We start from the raw sequence: 15,150 nt of genomic DNA on the forward strand, positions 1-15,150 counted from the left end.
ACTCACACACACACTCACTCACACACACGCACACACACACACATACACACTTATTATATTTAAAAAGCTAACACAACTTCTGTAGCAAATGTAGCTATTGCTGATTGTGAATGTTAATGCGTTAACTAAAGTTAAGTAATGAGATCTTATTGTAAAGTGATACCTATTGGTCTTTATAATTATTTTGCACTTTAATCTGTTTAAAAAAATTTAACTTTATACATTATGTGTGTATTTCTTTGTTGTATTTAAATGTTCAGTTATTTTTGTTATAAGAAAAAAAAGTTATTAAATCTGTTATGCTGTATTATGACAACACTTTTTGCAACTAAATTTCAATATCGCGATAAAACTATACTGTGATAAAAGCATTAGCAATTAATCGCAACATGATGGTGATCCGGCCAGAGGACTCCAGTGAGACAGAACACATGGATCAGATGGACCAGAGCGTGATCATACACACATGCAGTGAAACACACTGGGTCTGTCCGGTGAGGAACCGACAGTGACATCCTCATCACTCAGAGCTGATTGTGTCTCAGCTGAGCGCGGCCCGTGCTTCACTCAACAGCACTAATGAAGGGGAGTCAGCGGGGTTTACCCTCGTCCCGCGGGGCTGCGGTCTGACGCTGAACGCTAAATCACTCTGCAGTGCAGATGTGTCAGAAACATCAGTGATTAAACACATTCTTTACCATCGGCTGTGTGGCTTGATTACAGAGCGACTGTGATTCTGAGCAGGTCACCGACAGCAACGAAATCAATGAGTTTCTTCACGCAAACATCTGAAGACAAATGAGAGGGGCGGAACGAGAGTATGTGTGTGTGTGTGTGTGTGTCAGTGTGTGTGTGTGTGTGTGAGAGAGAGTGTGTGTGTGTGTGAGTGTATCAGTGAGTGTGTGAGTGTATCAGTGAGTGTGTGAGTGTATCAGTGAGTGTGTGAGTGTATCAGTGAGTGTGTGAGTGTATCAGTGAGTGTGTGAGTGTATCAGTGAGTGTGTGAGTGTATCAGTGAGTGTGTGAGTGTATCAGTGAGTGTGTGAGTGTATCAGTGAGTGTGTGAGTGTATCAGTGAGTGTGTGAGTGTATCAGTGAGTGTGTGAGTGTATCAGTGAGTGTGTGAGTGTATCAGTGAGTGTGTGAGTGTATCAGTGAGTGTGTGAGTGTATCAGTGAGTGTGTGAGTGTATCAGTGAGTGTGTGAGTGTATCAGTGAGTGTGTGAGTGTATCAGTGAGTGTGTGAGTGTATCAGTGAGTGTGTGAGTGTATCAGTGAGTGTGTGAGTGTATCAGTGAGTGTGTGAGTGTATCAGTGAGTGTGTGAGTGTATCAGTGAGTGTGTGAGTGTATCAGTGAGTGTGTGAGTGTATCAGTGAGTGTGTGAGTGTATCAGTGAGTGTGTGAGTGTATCAGTGAGTGTGTGAGTGTATCAGTGAGTGTGTGAGTGTATCAGTGAGTGTGTGAGTGTATCAGTGAGTGTGTGAGTGTATCAGTGAGTGTGTGAGTGTATCAGTGAGTGTGTGAGTGTATCAGTGAGTGTGTGAGTGTATCAGTGAGTGTGTGAGTGTATCAGTGAGTGTGTGAGTGTATCAGTGAGTGTGTGAGTGTATCAGTGAGTGTGTGAGTGTATCAGTGAGTGTGTGAGTGTATCAGTGAGTGTGTGAGTGTATCAGTGAGTGTGTGAGTGTATCAGTGAGTGTGTGAGTGTATCAGTGAGTGTGTGAGTGTATCAGTGAGTGTGTGAGTGTATCAGTGAGTGTGTGAGTGTATCAGTGAGTGTGTGAGTGTATCAGTGAGTGTGTGAGTGTATCAGTGAGTGTGTGAGTGTATCAGTGAGTGTGTGAGTGTATCAGTGAGTGTGTGAGTGTATCAGTGAGTGTGTGAGTGTATCAGTGAGTGTGTGAGTGTATCAGTGAGTGTGTGAGTGTATCAGTGAGTGTGTGAGTGTATCAGTGAGTGTGTGAGTGTATCAGTGAGTGTGTGAGTGTATCAGTGAGTGTGTGAGTGTATCAGTGAGTGTGTGAGTGTATCAGTGAGTGTGTGAGTGTATCAGTGAGTGTGTGAGTGTATCAGTGAGTGTGTGAGTGTATCAGTGAGTGTGTGAGTGTATCAGTGAGTGTGTGAGTGTATCAGTGAGTGTGTGAGTGTATCAGTGAGTGTGTGAGTGTATCAGTGAGTGTGTGAGTGTATCAGTGAGTGTGTGAGTGTATCAGTGAGTGTGTGAGTGTATCAGTGAGTGTGTGAGTGTATCAGTGAGTGTGTGAGTGTATCAGTGAGTGTGTGAGTGTATCAGTGAGTGTGTGAGTGTATCAGTGAGTGTGTGAGTGTATCAGTGAGTGTGTGAGTGTATCAGTGAGTGTGTGAGTGTATCAGTGAGTGTGTGAGTGTATCAGTGAGTGTGTGAGTGTATCAGTGAGTGTGTGAGTGTATCAGTGAGTGTGTGAGTGTATCAGTGAGTGTGTGAGTGTATCAGTGAGTGTGTGAGTGTATCAGTGAGTGTGTGAGTGTATCAGTGAGTGTGTGAGTGTATCAGTGAGTGTGTGAGTGTATCAGTGAGTGTGTGAGTGTATCAGTGAGTGTGTGAGTGTATCAGTGAGTGTGTGAGTGTATCAGTGAGTGTGTGAGTGTATCAGTGAGTGTGTGAGTGTATCAGTGAGTGTGTGAGTGTATCAGTGAGTGTGTGAGTGTATCAGTGAGTGTGTGAGTGTATCAGTGAGTGTGTGAGTGTATCAGTGAGTGTGTGAGTGTATCAGTGAGTGTGTGAGTGTATCAGTGAGTGTGTGAGTGTATCAGTGAGTGTGTGAGTGTATCAGTGAGTGTGTGAGTGTATCAGTGAGTGTGTGAGTGTATCAGTGAGTGTGTGAGTGTATCAGTGAGTGTGTGAGTGTATCAGTGAGTGTGTGAGTGTATCAGTGAGTGTGTGTGTGAGTGTATCAGTGTGTGTGTGTGTGTCTGTAGTGTGTGTGTGTGTGTGTCAGTGGTGTTTTCTTCTCTCCCTCCTTTAAGCTGTAATGTATAAATAGCACATGCACCAGTGATGTTTTGTTCTCGTTTGTGATGTTCTGCTTCAGTTTCTCTTCTTTAATCACTTCTTCATGTACTCTTTTGTCCTTGTTTCTTTTCACACTATATAATCCAGCATGATGCTCTTCATTTAGTCTGGGTGGGTTGTCACGGTAACAGCAGACACTAAATTAAAGGGCCGTAATTAGGTTTTGGTGTGAGTTTCACGTGTCGCTGTGTATCAGAGAATGACGCCTGTGTACTCAGTGTGACGGCGCTCTGCTCTAAACATTTATTTTAGAGTCAAAGATGCACTGCTTTGGCTGAGTTTAAGTGACATTTGATGTGAAACACTACGAGATGTGTTTCTTCTGTTTCAGCTCTGCAGCGTTTCTCATGTTCAGCCGTTCATCTCTGAGGGCACTCACACAGAACACGGTTTTTACTTTTAAAAATGAGATGAAAAAACAAGGTCTAGAGATATTCGAACACCGTGTCCTGCGGGAGACACTGCAAAATACACCCGGTCAGATACACTCATCTAGTGCGTCTTTATATAGAAAACAATGGAAAAGCAGTGGAGTGGAGCTCAAAAACATGATCCATTCTGCTGAAAGAGTCTCAAACCCCAAACGCTTGAGTTTAATCCATTCTGATTGTTGTTTGGATTGATTCTCAATTAAAACATGCTCATCATCTTAACCTCTGTTGTGTAACAGCGTGTGAATCTTGAGCTAAACTCGCACAGATCAGAGATTCATGGTTTGAAGCTCACCGGAGAGTCTTCTGCTCTTTATCTCCTGAAAGGCTGTGATGTGAGTCCTCTCACGTCTCCCGTAAAGCCCTGCGTGTTTGTGCTGGACCGCTCTAATTATTATTCTCTTTTGATTCAAATCCAGGCACAGCTCTGTTTGTTTTCGCTCAAGAAGAGATTCCACAACAAACATCCTCTGCTTCTCATCCTGCGCTCTCATATGACCGAACCGCAGGATCGTAATCCCCGCTCTTCCTTTGATTTCTCCATGTTGTCATTCACGATCTGGATTAGGCTCAATTAAGAGGGAATATTGTATGTGTGATCAAACGCCAGAGGAGTGGACGAGTGTGTCGGATGACACGAAAGTGAGTAAACACTGACAGAACCTTCACTGTTTGGTGAATAACTCTCTCAGTCACACCTGTGTAAGAAAGCAGCTTCTCGTTGGGTTAATTTACCCACAGAACAACATGGTAAGCAGCTTGGTTCTGTGAGTATGAGTCCTTTGGTTAGCTCTTCTTAGACCTGAGGAGGTGCGTCTGTGATCGCTGCGAGCGGCTGACAGCAGCTTTGAACACGAGCAAGACGTGTTCCTCGCCGCCTCCGGCTAGACCCAGACAAACTCCTCCATTCTCTTTGAGGGAACCTTTGACATGCTTCACTTGATGCAGCTCTGAAGCTTCTGTAGGCCAGTGGAGTCCATCAGACAGACCTGTACATATTCCTTTGTAATTATTGTGCATGCATCATGCATTCATTTATCACTTTCCCTCATACATTCATGTGAATTGAAACCTGAACTCTTGATGAAAACCGCTCATGTGGGAGATCCTGTCAGTTTCATCGGAGCTTCAGTCGTGGCTCGTGTGCTGTCAGAGCGTTTAGTAATTCATCCACACACTCTCTCTGTGTCCTTCCTGATCATGTGCTTGTGTTGTTCTTTGCAGAATTGGATGTTTCTTAATCTCCTCATTTGTAAAAACGATCAGATCCTGAATCAGTTTGCAGACTCAGTCGTGGAGATTTCTCTGTGAAGACTGCACTCACTTTCATCAAGATTCACAGCTGCGTTTGTCTCATTAGAGCAATAAAATGAGTGGTTTGTTTTTCCCATTGCTCTCCTCACTCGTCACACCCTCTAAACATGTTTTCATCACATACATGAGACCGGAGGAGTTTCTTCTGTTCACTGTTAATACGGATGAATCCACTCATTTACCGAGTGTTTATATGCAGTATAAGTGTGAAGAAGTGCGGGTGATCAATAGCTTATGTGATGTCTGCGTGATTTTGGTGTGTTTGTGTCATTTGATGTGCATTGATTCTTCTAGAATTTGCTTCATCATGAACGTTACATTTTTACATGCTTCCTGAACTTCAGGTTTTACATACAATTGATAATTTCTCCATTTAAATAGAAGTTGTTCTGTCAAAATCTGTTTGTGAAGCTTTTGATTGGCTTTTTTTTTTTTTAAGTAAGCAACATTTTCCAACCATGAGCGCATCAGTGTTGGATTAGTTCATGAACCTTCGCAGCTTTTCCTTACAGTGACTCTTCATAGTGACCACGACTGTTAAAATGAGAAAAACACCAAAAAGGTCAGTTCATGAACCTTCGCAGCTTTTCCTTCCTTACAGTCTTCATAGTGACCACGACTGTTAAAATGAGAAAAACACCATAAAGGTCATCCACTACGTTCCAAGTATTTTACCCAAAAATGAAAATTAGCTCACCCTTAAGCCGTCCTAGGTGTATATGACTTTCTTCTTTCCGACGAATCCAATCGGAGTTATATTTAAAAACATCCTGGCTCTTCCCAGCTTTATAATGGCAGTGAATGGGTGTTATTTTTCAATAATACAAAAGAAGTCCAATAAAGGGCATCCATCCATCATAAAAAGTGGCTCACACGGCTCCAGGGGGTGAATAAAGGCCTCCTGTAGCGAATCGATGAGTTTTTGTAAGAAAAATATCCATATTTAAAACGTTAGAAACAGAAATGTCTGGCTTCCATTAACTGTCATACGCACATTCACACTAGAACGCTGCATTTAACGCTTACAATATGCTGGATTTGAATGAGGAACTGAGCTATAGTTAGGTCTTAAAACATCCAAATTTAGTAAAAACATTTGTGTGATCCTTTAACAATATTCCAACCAACCAATCAGATCGAAGTGACAAGTTTACAGTTTGTCAACACTCACAACTCAAAGGTTCTTTATTTTTCATTTTATTTTGCATCAATAGTTCTGTGAAGAACGTTGGACATCCATGGAACCTTTCAAATGCAGAGAAGGTTCTTTATAGTCGAAAAAAGTTCTTTGCTCTTCAAAATGGTTCTTTTAGGAACTGTTCACTGAAAGTTTCTTTTGGGGAACCAAAAATGGTTCTTCTATGGCATCGCTGCCAAAACACACCCTTTTGGAGCCTTTATTTCTGAATACATTTTTGAAGTTACAGCCAGGATTAGCACTAGGTGTTTCTACGTCTTTTTTTATTCACAAGTAAACTTGTGCCGGTATTCGGTAATGCGATATATCACGGTAATGAATAAAGTCACAGTTAGGTTTAGTGATATAACAGCAAGTGGGTTTGGATCGATATGAGGGTGATTAATAGTTTTTGGTCTAACAGAATTTGGCAGTGTGTGAAGTGCCTTTAATTTCTCCAGAGTTCGAGATGCAGGATCATTTTCAGCACTGAAGAACTGCATTTCCAGCCATTTTTCCAGAGTTCAGTCACTTGTTCAGTGCTTTGACAGCGAGCGTCACGCCTTCATCTCCAGAAGAGCAGTGTGTTTGTTATTAACCTCTGACCTCCGCTGACCGCACCACTGCGCTGCTGACGAAGGACATCAGCGTCCTCTCCTTTTCTCCTTTCACAGTGATCCTGTGATGTGTTTTAGAAAGATGCTGTTGTTTGGATGTGTTTTGTGCTTTTGCTCCAGCTAACAGAATGAGGTCAGAATCTGGATCTCATAAAGCGTCTCTCTGCGCATCATTCCCGTCTCTCGTTCTTTCTGAAGGCTGCGATTCACACACGTCTGTGTTCCCTCTGAAATCGTGTGTGTTTGCATTTGTGTTGTTCACGGTGTCTGTCTCTGGTTGTGTTGATCTGAGTGCTGTGAGCAGTAAACCAACGGTTGGCACACAAAGGCTTCTTCAAACCCATTAAATACATGCACGGTTGTTTGTGAAAGCATGAATGAAAGAAGACATTTTCCATAATCAGATAATGTCAGTGTATAATAGTCACGATCCAGACACATCCGTCTCTTACCGCTGCAGCCGCTTTTGTTTCTTTCAATGAGCTCTTAATAATGATGTGAATGATGGCCGTTTCTCTGGCGTATGCATGTATTCATGGGTTAAATGCATCTGTACAAATGTCACCTGTTTACAGGCTAATCACTACTTATGTTTGCTGTCTGGGCTGGAGGCTCTTCATCTCCATTATAAGCACAGACGTCTTTAGTGTCTTCAGAAGCGGTTTGAGCTGCTCATGAGTGTTTCTGTCTCGTCTCACAGATCGGCGAGAGGCAGCGTGTGCTGGTCACTGAGGACTCCTTCGATTCGCAGTACTACGTCGCTCACAACAAGTTCTACGAGCAGGTACAAGCTGTCACTTTAGTGTCATTGTGATACTGTCATAGCTTTTATTAATATTGTTTAGTTAACTATAATAACCCTGCCTTTGAATTAGTAGTTATTTTCTGCTGAAGTGCAACAGTGATGTGGTTCATGTTTGCTGAATGTCCAGTGATTTGAGTCCTACTAAAATAAAAAGCATTGGTTTTACTCCAAACCTTTCCACGTTGAGTCAGAAAGCTGTTAAATTAAGTTTCACTTTTAACTTTTAAATCTCACTGAGCACAACTACAAAAATGAGACGCATCTGGACAAAAATACTAATTTATTAATCATAAGCATTTTTATTTTTAGAAAAATAAATAAGTGCCTGTCTAATTGAGTTTTTAAGTTAAAATTTTAATAAAAAACAATAAATATATAATTTATTAAATAAATATATTGATCAAAAAATGCAAAGTTATTCTTTGAAATCCAGCTGGAAACACAAGGTCATCCTGTAAGCACACTTCACGTCAATATAAAGTAAAAAAAAAAGCTCAGCTGCATTGAGTTTCAAAGAGTCCGTGTGAAAATGCACTTCAGACATCTTCAGATATGTCCGTGAACACCTGTGCTGGAGATGTTTGCAGGCTTGTCTTCAGGCTAATGCTTCTCTATAAGTGTCACTTTTGTCTGGGGAATTTAGCGGTTTGATCATAACGCCATATTTCTCAGTGTCAGAGAATTTACAAGGTACTTTTCAGTGTGTCTCGGGGCTTGTAGGATCTGAAGTCTACCAAGCAACACGAGGCCATGAGGAAAATGTTAGCTTTTATTCAGAGCATCCATGAAGTCCACACTGTGATTGTGAACAGAGCAGGGCTGTGGGGGCAAATGTTCATTGTAGCCTGTAGATCCATTAACATTGTAGATCCATACACACAGAACCTGAAAAACACAAGACACAGGCAGTGAAATTAGTATGCATTTACATAGAAAAACAATGGAGAAGTAGCACAGTGGAATGGAAAAACGCATTTTGTGTCAATGTCTAAGGTCTACAATATGAATATCTTGCAACATCTCGCAATTGTCTTTTTTTCTCAGAATTCTAAATTTACATATCGCTTTTTTGTATGTGACTTTTTATCTAGCAATTTGGAATGGGTTTTTTTTTCTTTCAGTTGTGGTTTTATATCTCACAATTCCACATTTTCCTCTTAGAATTACAAATTTAATGTCTTGCAATTCTGAATTTATATCTTACAATTCTGAGAATTTAAAAAAAAAGTTTATTTTTTTTAATTCACGGCGGAAACAAGCTTCCTAATGCGATGACTGCATGTGACGATCAGACCCAGATTTAGCCTCTGATGTAGCTCTCAAATCATTTATTCCAAATGGGTAGATGAAGACAAATCAGTGCAGGTCAAAGATTCTCACTAAGCTCATAACAGATTGCCAGCTCATAAGTATGAAAGTGCAGTTGAGATTATGGTGAAGGGCAACATCTTCAGTGAATCTCACACAGAACTGTTATATGACTTGACGCATAGGTCTGTATGAAGGACCAAAGTCCATCACACAGGTTTGGAAGAGTGATCTGTTCCTTTAAGGAAAACACTGATGGTGCCTGATGTGTTTAGCAATGTCTCTGAATGTCTTCTGCATGGTTAGAAGTGATTGTTTTCCTTTCTAACTAGTCAATGGTCTGAAGTGAGACAGATGTTATCACAGTCACACATTCCTCTCAGGTTCAGGTTCTCCTCATGGGTCACAGAGGTCACCCGTCTCGCCCGCCACCATTGATCTTTCATTATAATGCCAGCAGAAAGCCATCTCCAGCGCCATTGATTGAGGACGGGGCCGTGCATTAAAGAATGGGAGCTCTAATCTGGGATGCAAGCCCTCTGTTTTCTTTTCCTGCGTTTGTTCTCCTCCTTTTCCTTCTCGATCTGCGGCCTCAAAGCTGGAGCGCTCTCCAGAGCGTTTGAGACGTGACTGACCATCCATCAGAGAGAGCCCAGCTTTACTCAGCGGATCACCATGAACATGGGGCCGATTAAGAGCTCAGCTCAGGCTGTTTGGAGCTTAAGCTGGTCTGCCTTTGAGCTGCCAGCGCCGTGTCAAAGACAGAACTGAAGACGGAGCCGCTCGGACTCGTCAGGGACTTACAGCAGCGAGCACGTTTAAGCGTAAACGAGTGAAAACATCTGCCAGTGTCATTAAAGGAATGGTTCACCCAAAAGTGAAAATTCTCTCACAGTTTCTTCCTTCTGCTGAACACAAAATAAGATATTTTGAAATAAGTGTGTAACCAAACGGTTGTTGGTCCCCATTGACTTCAGTAGTATTTTTTCCGTACTATGGAAGACAAAGGGGACCAGCAGTTCTTCAAAATATCTTCTATGTTGAATGTAAGAATAAAGTTCATATTTTGAACAAATCGAGTTTTAATCAACTGGAAATCACTACAAGAATTAAGAATGTGTGATGCTTTTTTATACACAAAGTACACTTTTAAGACCTTCATGTTGACAGCAATGATCAGTGTTCTTCAGATCTTTTCTCATATAAATTATATGAGAGGAGCTGCTGCTGTTAAACACTCATCTAGACACAAAGATACTCTAGACCTCATTGGTTCACTCTTCTCATGTATTGCTCCATATGGGATTCAAACAACACTTTTTCAATGACCAGCCTCTTGGAGAGACATGTTACTCTCCACACTGTCATTTCGTCTGCACTGTGTATTGCTAGTTGTATTAACCAGCAGTTCTCCTGGTTAAATTAACCCAGTCAGTCGGTGGAGAGGCTCAGGGTTACTCTCTTCACTGCGTACTGCTCGTGTGTTCTTCAAGGACACGCTCACGGTCTCCAGCGCTGCCACAGATGTGCGCTTTCAGAGAGACGAGAGAGGTTCAAAGAAATGCCGCTGTCCTCTTCCACCGGCTCTGAAATGCCGTTCACTTTACAATGAGAAGGAGATGGAGACACGATTCGCAATTTCCAGCAGAACATGGACCACTCTTAATGGGTTTCCAGTGTGCGAGGACTCCTCTCAATAGAGGCGAGACAAAGACGTATGAGCGCTTTATCTGTCCCTTAAAATGCTAGTGTTTGACCTTCAAGGTTTGTGTAATTGAATGAAAAAGTAAATGGGAAAATAACTCTTCTCATATTAAAGTATTAAAATTCACGGCACACATCGGCCGCGGCAGAGATGGAGAAAGAGGAAAACACATTTATTTCCCAGCCTAATTGAAAACATATTCGACAGATCCTCTGATATGTCTGAGTTTTGATGAATCATAATGCGCTTTAAGCTTTCTGCCGAGCCTTTCATGTCTGGGGAAGGTGGTTTTTACGCTCTGAACTTATCTGCCGCTCAACGTAATGAAGGCAATTTCAATGTAAACCCCTATAGATCCAAGCGCACAGCTTTTAATCCAATTCAGCCTCCACGCCTGGACTGATTCATCTCCCCTCAGACCTCATGCAGATCTGAAGGACTCGTCGCTCTGGGTCTCAGTGGAAAGTCTCAGATGCTCTGGGATAAGAGGAGCAAACGGGCATCAAGAACATGACAGCACGCGCCGAGAAACAAGATGCTTATTTGTTTGTTTTGTTTTTTCACTCGATAACAACACTGATCAACACTTACAAGCTCATTGCTGCTTTTGTGGAAATGCAGAACTTGTCCTGAAGAGCGTGTGAGAATCTTTAATGAGCGGTTTAATGTGTGCAGTGAAGGCAGTGCAAGGCGTTTGAAAGCGATGGCCAATGCCACGACTCTGATGTGTCAAGAGCTATTGATCTCCAGCATTTATGCTGTAGATCCCCTTTCCATTTATGAGATGTTTTTAATTTTAGTGATCGTCGTAAACGGACGATATTACGAAGTTGGTAAAAACAGGACTTTGACAAGCTGGTTGATATGGGGTTCAATCTCCCCTCCTCATGCAGATCTGAAGTACTCGTCGCTCTGGGTCTCAGTGGAAAGTCTCAGATGCTCTGGGATAAGAGGAGCAAACGGGCATCAAGAAAATGACAGCACGCGCCGAGAAACAAGATGCTTATTTGTTTGTTTTGTTTTTTCACTCGATAACAACACTGATCAACACTTACAAGCTCATTGCTGCTTTTGTGGAAATGCAGAACTTGTCCTGAAGAGCGTGTGAGAATCTTTAATGAGCGGTTTAATGTGTGCAGTGAAGGCAGTGCAAGGCGTTTGAAAGCGATGGCCAATGCCACGACTCTGATGTGTCAAGAGCTATTGATCTCCAGCATTTATGCTGTAGATCCCCTTTCCATTTATGAGATGTTTTTAATTTTAGTGATCGTCGTAAACGGACGATATTACGAAGTTGGTAAAAACAGGACTTTGACAAGCTGGTTGATATGGGGTTCAAAGCATAGCGTAGAATCAAATATTACACCAAGATTACGTACAGTGGGGGAAGGATGTACTATAACCCTGTCAATATTAATAGAAAAGTCAAGATGAGGGGAGACAAAGGATTTTGGGCAACTAACAGAATCTTAGTTTTTTCATTATTCTATTTTGAGAAATTTTGAGCCATCCATACTTTAAGATCCTGTAGGCAAGGTGTTAAAGAAGTAGGAGGAAAAACAGAGTTGGGCTGTGCGGAAAAATAAATTTGCGTATCATCAGCGTAACTGTGGAAATTTAGACCATGACATTTGACCCAGAGGAAGCATGTAGATTAAGAAAAGAAGTGGACCAAGAACAGATCCTTGAGGCACTCCACAAGTATTAAGAAAGCAAGTATTTAATAGTAATAAAATTATTTTATAGTGCACCTAAGAAATACATTACTAATATTTGTTTTATTTTTATTTATTTATTTATTTATTTTTAATGAATTATCCATTTCTAACCTAAAACCAACAAGCTTTTATTTTGGCGGGTACCGGTAGGTAAATATAGGCCTATGCTGTGTGGGGTTTTAAAGTGCTTCAGTAAATGAAGTGTCACAGTTTTGCATTTTGCTCTGAAACAGGCAGTGCATAGCCTAGATTTATACTTTCAGTTCGATCTTATACCATATTACAGTTTGTCGATCTAAAGAAGTGATTGTGCATTAACAGCTGTCAACCATGTCAGTACGCAAATGAGCACTCTGAACATATTTACCCAGCGCATTTCTTATTTTGGACGTGTATGCGCACCTGTGTACCACTTATGTGCATCCTTGTATATAATGCTTATTATATAATATTCTCTTTCATGCGTCTGCAGGTTCTGGTGCCCAAGAAGCCAGAGTTCAAAGGGAAGATGATCGAGGTGGACATATACGAGGCTGGGAAGCACTACATGAAGGGCCGGCCGGTGGAGGACGCGCGGGTCTTCACTCCCTCCATCGCTCAGCCTCTTCAGAAGGGACAGGTGTCTGGACTCCCTCAGGTCAGTCTGCTGGACCGTCTCAACATGAATGCTTCACATTAGCTCGCTCTACACGCTGAAGATGGCAGAAAAGTCACAATGGGGGACTGTGGAGAAACTTTGGAAAAGTCGCCCTCTCATCTGCAGCCTTGGTGAGCAGAAGATACTTCTTTTTAAACATTAATTATTCCAAATGTTTGAACTGTAGTGAATATAAAATTGCATCATTTATTCTCCTCATTTTGTTCTAAAGCTATATGACTAAAGCCTGGTTCAGACTACATGATTTTAGCCTGATTTTGGCACGATCTGCTTGAAGTAGGGTGTCGTGGGGATTCGTAAACGACAATGGGCATCGGGACGCAAGATTCAATAGCTTTATCTCATGTAGTGTGTCACAGAGGATGACAACTGATGCCACGTCTGCGGCGCTTCACGACGTCACCTCAGAAAGACTACCATGTTTAATTATTTTTTCCGTCGTCCACGGCGAGTTCCGTCACACCTGTGACACTGGCCAATAGGAGCACAGCTACATGCTTTCAAACAAGCCTAAACGAAAGAGAGACACTGGCATCGATCCTGCTAGGTGGAATTTTACAAGAGGAGGAAATGCTCATGGAGCTTTTGCAATAATACAGAGTGAAAAAGGGTCAAATAAAAACTATTTTACCTCAGTTCTCTTTAACAGTCCATACTGTCCTCTTCATGCGATCCAGATTTGTGTCCACTGTCAGGTTTTCTTTCTGTTTTGGGCTTTTCTGACAAGAAGACAGGGTAGATCAGTGTTTGCTAGCCATTGTTTGTTTACGCTCATAGCATCTTCTGTCTAGTTCTGCTGTATTGATCACAGCATGTACGTCGTTCAAGACGGCAAGCGATGAATGGTCGGGAAGAAATGCGTCTGACATGTTTCTTGTTCACGGCACAGGATTTTAGGAGTCAAAATCACATAATCTGACACAGTGACTTTCGTAACCGACAAAAATAATTGTGTAGTCTGAATGTCATTATTCACAGAAAATCTTCCCGTCTGTGTCAGTTCTCAAATTTAATTCATATGTACACATATAACACAAATGAGACAGACCAGAGACAATGATGTCTGCTGCCATTAATGTTAAACATGATGCTGAAAGTTTTTAGGCAATATATATTTTTCATTCTTTATTTGATTTCCATGGTTGTTCATTGACAATAAAGTCCAAAAAGCCTCCCAGAAACTCTTGTGGAAACCTGCTGTGCTCCACAGCGGAGCTCCTCAAGTGTTTCCGGTTCTGTAAATGCATTGTGACATGTTCTTTTCCAGTGCCCACGGTCATTTTATTCCATTTTCACTTGCTTGTCAAAAGCTCTCATTGCTTTAAAGAGAGCAGACCGCCTACTGCCACAGATGCATGATCCGAGAGAAAGCGAGCAGATGAATGCAGCTTTGACTGCTGATTTATGGAGCCGTGGCAGCGGCTGACAGGAGGAGGAGCGGAGCGCTGCAGGTGTGTGCTTGTGTCTTCACTCGCTGACCTCCAGCGCTGATCCCAGACCTGCTCAGGGGAGGAGACACTCTGGAGCTGCTCTCAGATCTCAGAACATCCCACAGAGACGCTCTTCTGAACCTGTAGATGACACGCTGAAGTGAAGGTCCTCAGTTACTTCTCAACCTGTGTGTGACTGTCCTTCAGTGGAGCACAGAAGAAAGTCAATGAAGTCAAGAGGATTGACTTAAATTTCAGACTGTTCCTCGCATACAGTGCCAAAACCTGCTCACCTTTACTGTACAGAGAACTTTCCTCTGAACTTCTGTCATATGGGTGAAAACTGTGTGACAGAATATGTGAAATTCTGTCAGAATATGTAAAGTATGTGAAAGTTTGTCCTCGTGATTGAGATCTGTTAATACTGTAATTCCTGTGTGGCTGAGGACCCATCACTGCGCAGTGTTCTCCAGTGGTCCTGTGTGTGTGTGTGTGTGTGTGGCGTTTACACTGAGAAACAGCAGCCGTGTGTTTGTGGAGCTGTCTGTGATGGTGTTCTGTGACTGTGCTAATTATGTGGAGCGCTGCAGATCTGGGACTTTCTTCTGATTGTCTGTGTTTGTGTGAGAGGATTTTAGATGTTTCTGTGTTTGTTTGTGCTTATCAGGGGCTAATTACAATTGCTAGTGTTAACTGATGTTAATTGATGGGTCAGGAAGGACTAATTGGAAGATTCCCCAGAGAGAGTGTGTGAATAAGTTTATGAGATGATTAGGTCTTATAACACAAGCGTGTGTATTCAGCACCGCATGACTGAAACTGCTTCAGACACTGGAGAGAAAACCATGAGTGAGAGATTCAGAGAGGTCAGTGCTGAATGACACACTGCTGTGTGTGTGTGTGTGTGTGTGTGTGTGTGTGAGTGAGTGTGTG

General features: G+C 42.0%; 1 protein-coding gene across 1 annotated transcript in view; it reads left to right on the forward strand.

Annotated features, from left to right (window-relative positions):
- Nucleotides 1-15,150, forward strand: part of LOC107722243 (threonylcarbamoyladenosine tRNA methylthiotransferase-like) — a 222,711-nt gene that overhangs the window by 199,116 nt on the left and 8,445 nt on the right. Inside the window, exons 12-13 of the mRNA XM_016530527.1 lie at nucleotides 7,294-7,377; nucleotides 12,602-12,766. Coding sequence (XP_016386013.1) covers nucleotides 7,294-7,377; nucleotides 12,602-12,766 — 249 coding nt within the window. The remainder of the gene's footprint in view (nucleotides 1-7,293; nucleotides 7,378-12,601; nucleotides 12,767-15,150) is intronic.

The sequence above is a fragment of the Sinocyclocheilus rhinocerous genome, unplaced genomic scaffold (genome assembly GCF_001515625.1).
Source record: "Sinocyclocheilus rhinocerous isolate Xijiao unplaced genomic scaffold, SAMN03320098_v1.1 scaffold1506, whole genome shotgun sequence".
Classification (NCBI taxonomy): Eukaryota; Metazoa; Chordata; class Actinopteri; order Cypriniformes; family Cyprinidae; genus Sinocyclocheilus; species Sinocyclocheilus rhinocerous.